Raw genomic sequence first — 1663 nt, 5'->3', positions numbered from 1 at the left:
GCAAGTGACAGCCTCCCTCCCACCCCCGCCCCCAATGCAGTGAGCCACCACTACGGCTATGGGCTGCTGGACGCCGGGCTGATGGTGGACATGGCCCGCACCTGGCTGCCCACAAGGCCGCAGAAGAAATGCTCCATCAGGGCCCTGCACAACCACATGTGAGGGCCCCTCCTTGGCCCCCAATGCCCACCCCCCACCAGCCCCAGCCCTGCCCTCACGCCTGTCATTACCACCTAGGCAGAGGCAGGCCCTGAGGCCTCAGTTTACCCATCCATAAAATGAGAGGGTGGACCCCATGACCCTGAGCTCTGACCCTGCCTGCTGGCCGCCTGTCCCCCCAGCCGGCCAGCAAGAGGCTCCTCATCCCCTGACCTCTCCAGCACCATCCTGCCGCTGATGAAGGTGGGGAAGAACGTGTCGGCCTGCGCGGGCTCCCGCAACTACATCCGCTCACTGGAGCACGTGCAGGTGCAGCTGTCACTGGCCTACAGCCGCCGTGGGGACCTGGAGATCTCGCTCACCAGCCCCCTGGGCACCCGCTCCACCCTCATGGCCATCAGGTGTGTGGTGGCTGCCGTGGCCCTGTCTGTCCACGCTGCTTCCTTCCCCACCTGTCCCCACGGGGAGGGAGCCAGGCACATCCAGGATTCAGGCAGCAGCTGGACGTGGCCCAGCACGCGCACACTCCCCACCATGGAGAGGGGCACAGCCTGGCGACCAGCACTTGGCACAGACAGCGTGGCTCTGCCAGTTGCCACGGGTGCACTTGCAAAGCTGCCCCTCATCTCTGCCCCCACCTGCCTGTCTTCCCAGACCTTTGGACGTCAGCAGCCAAGGCTACAACAACTGGATCTTCATGTCCACCCACTTCTGGGACGAGAACCCACAGGGCTTGTGGACCCTGGGCCTGGAAAACAAGGGCTATTATTTCAACACAGGTGAGAGCCGGGGCAGAGGCTGTGTGGGGCTGGACTCCCGCCCTCTGCCAGGGACTCGGGAGCTGGCCTCCATCACCCCACTGCGAGAGGGGCTCCCGGTGGTCTCCTCCGACGGAACATGAGCGCAGAAGGTGTGCTGTCGCCCGGGAGAAGGGGGTGTCCGTAGGCGAGCAGTACGTGCTCAGAAGCCAGAGCGCCATCTGAGTCTGGGGGTCTGGGTGGGAGCCACTCGAAAGGGGACCCAGCGACTGGCAGGACCAGGCCGCCAACATCCTGTCCCCCTCCTCCCTGTGCCCACCTGCGACCCCTGCCCAGGGATGCTGTACCGCTACACGCTGCTGCTCTATGGGACGGCCGAGGACATGATGGCACGGCCCACGGGCCCCTAGGTGACCAGCAGCGTGTGTGTGCAGTGGGACTCAGAGGGGCAGTGCCAGGGTGAGTGGCCAGCGTAGCACGGCCCACTCGCTGGGAGGAGAGGTGGTGGTCAGTGTGTGTGTGCGGCCCAGGGTGGGTGCCAGGCGGCGGGTCCGGCTGCGGCCTCACGCCCTCCGTGTGCCTGTCCCCGACACAGAACGCCACCGCCTCGCCTGCCTCCCGGACCAGCTCTGCCTCTTCTATTGGTCGCCGTGGTACTTCTTCACCGACACGCAGCCGGCAGTGACCGCTGGGCCTGGGTGCTCAGCCACACGTGCCCGGAGGGTGCGCAGTGGCTGCCACGTCTC

General features: G+C 66.3%; 1 protein-coding gene across 1 annotated transcript in view; it reads left to right on the top strand.

The window, feature by feature from the left end:
• PCSK4 (proprotein convertase subtilisin/kexin type 4) overlaps positions 1-1663 on the top strand; it is a 10564-nt gene that overhangs the window by 8021 nt on the left and 880 nt on the right. Inside the window, exons 11-15 of the mRNA XM_008593354.1 lie at positions 41-158; positions 381-560; positions 814-938; positions 1254-1322; positions 1513-1640. Coding sequence (XP_008591576.1) covers positions 41-158; positions 381-560; positions 814-938; positions 1254-1322; positions 1513-1640 — 620 coding nt within the window. The remainder of the gene's footprint in view (positions 1-40; positions 159-380; positions 561-813; positions 939-1253; positions 1323-1512; positions 1641-1663) is intronic.

This window comes from Galeopterus variegatus, unplaced genomic scaffold (genome assembly GCF_000696425.1).
Source record: "Galeopterus variegatus unplaced genomic scaffold, G_variegatus-3.0.2 Scaffold9028, whole genome shotgun sequence".
NCBI classification, from domain to species: domain Eukaryota; kingdom Metazoa; phylum Chordata; class Mammalia; order Dermoptera; family Cynocephalidae; genus Galeopterus; species Galeopterus variegatus.
The sequence above is the reverse complement of the archived record's forward strand: the minus strand, read 5'-3'. Positions and strand labels throughout refer to the sequence as shown.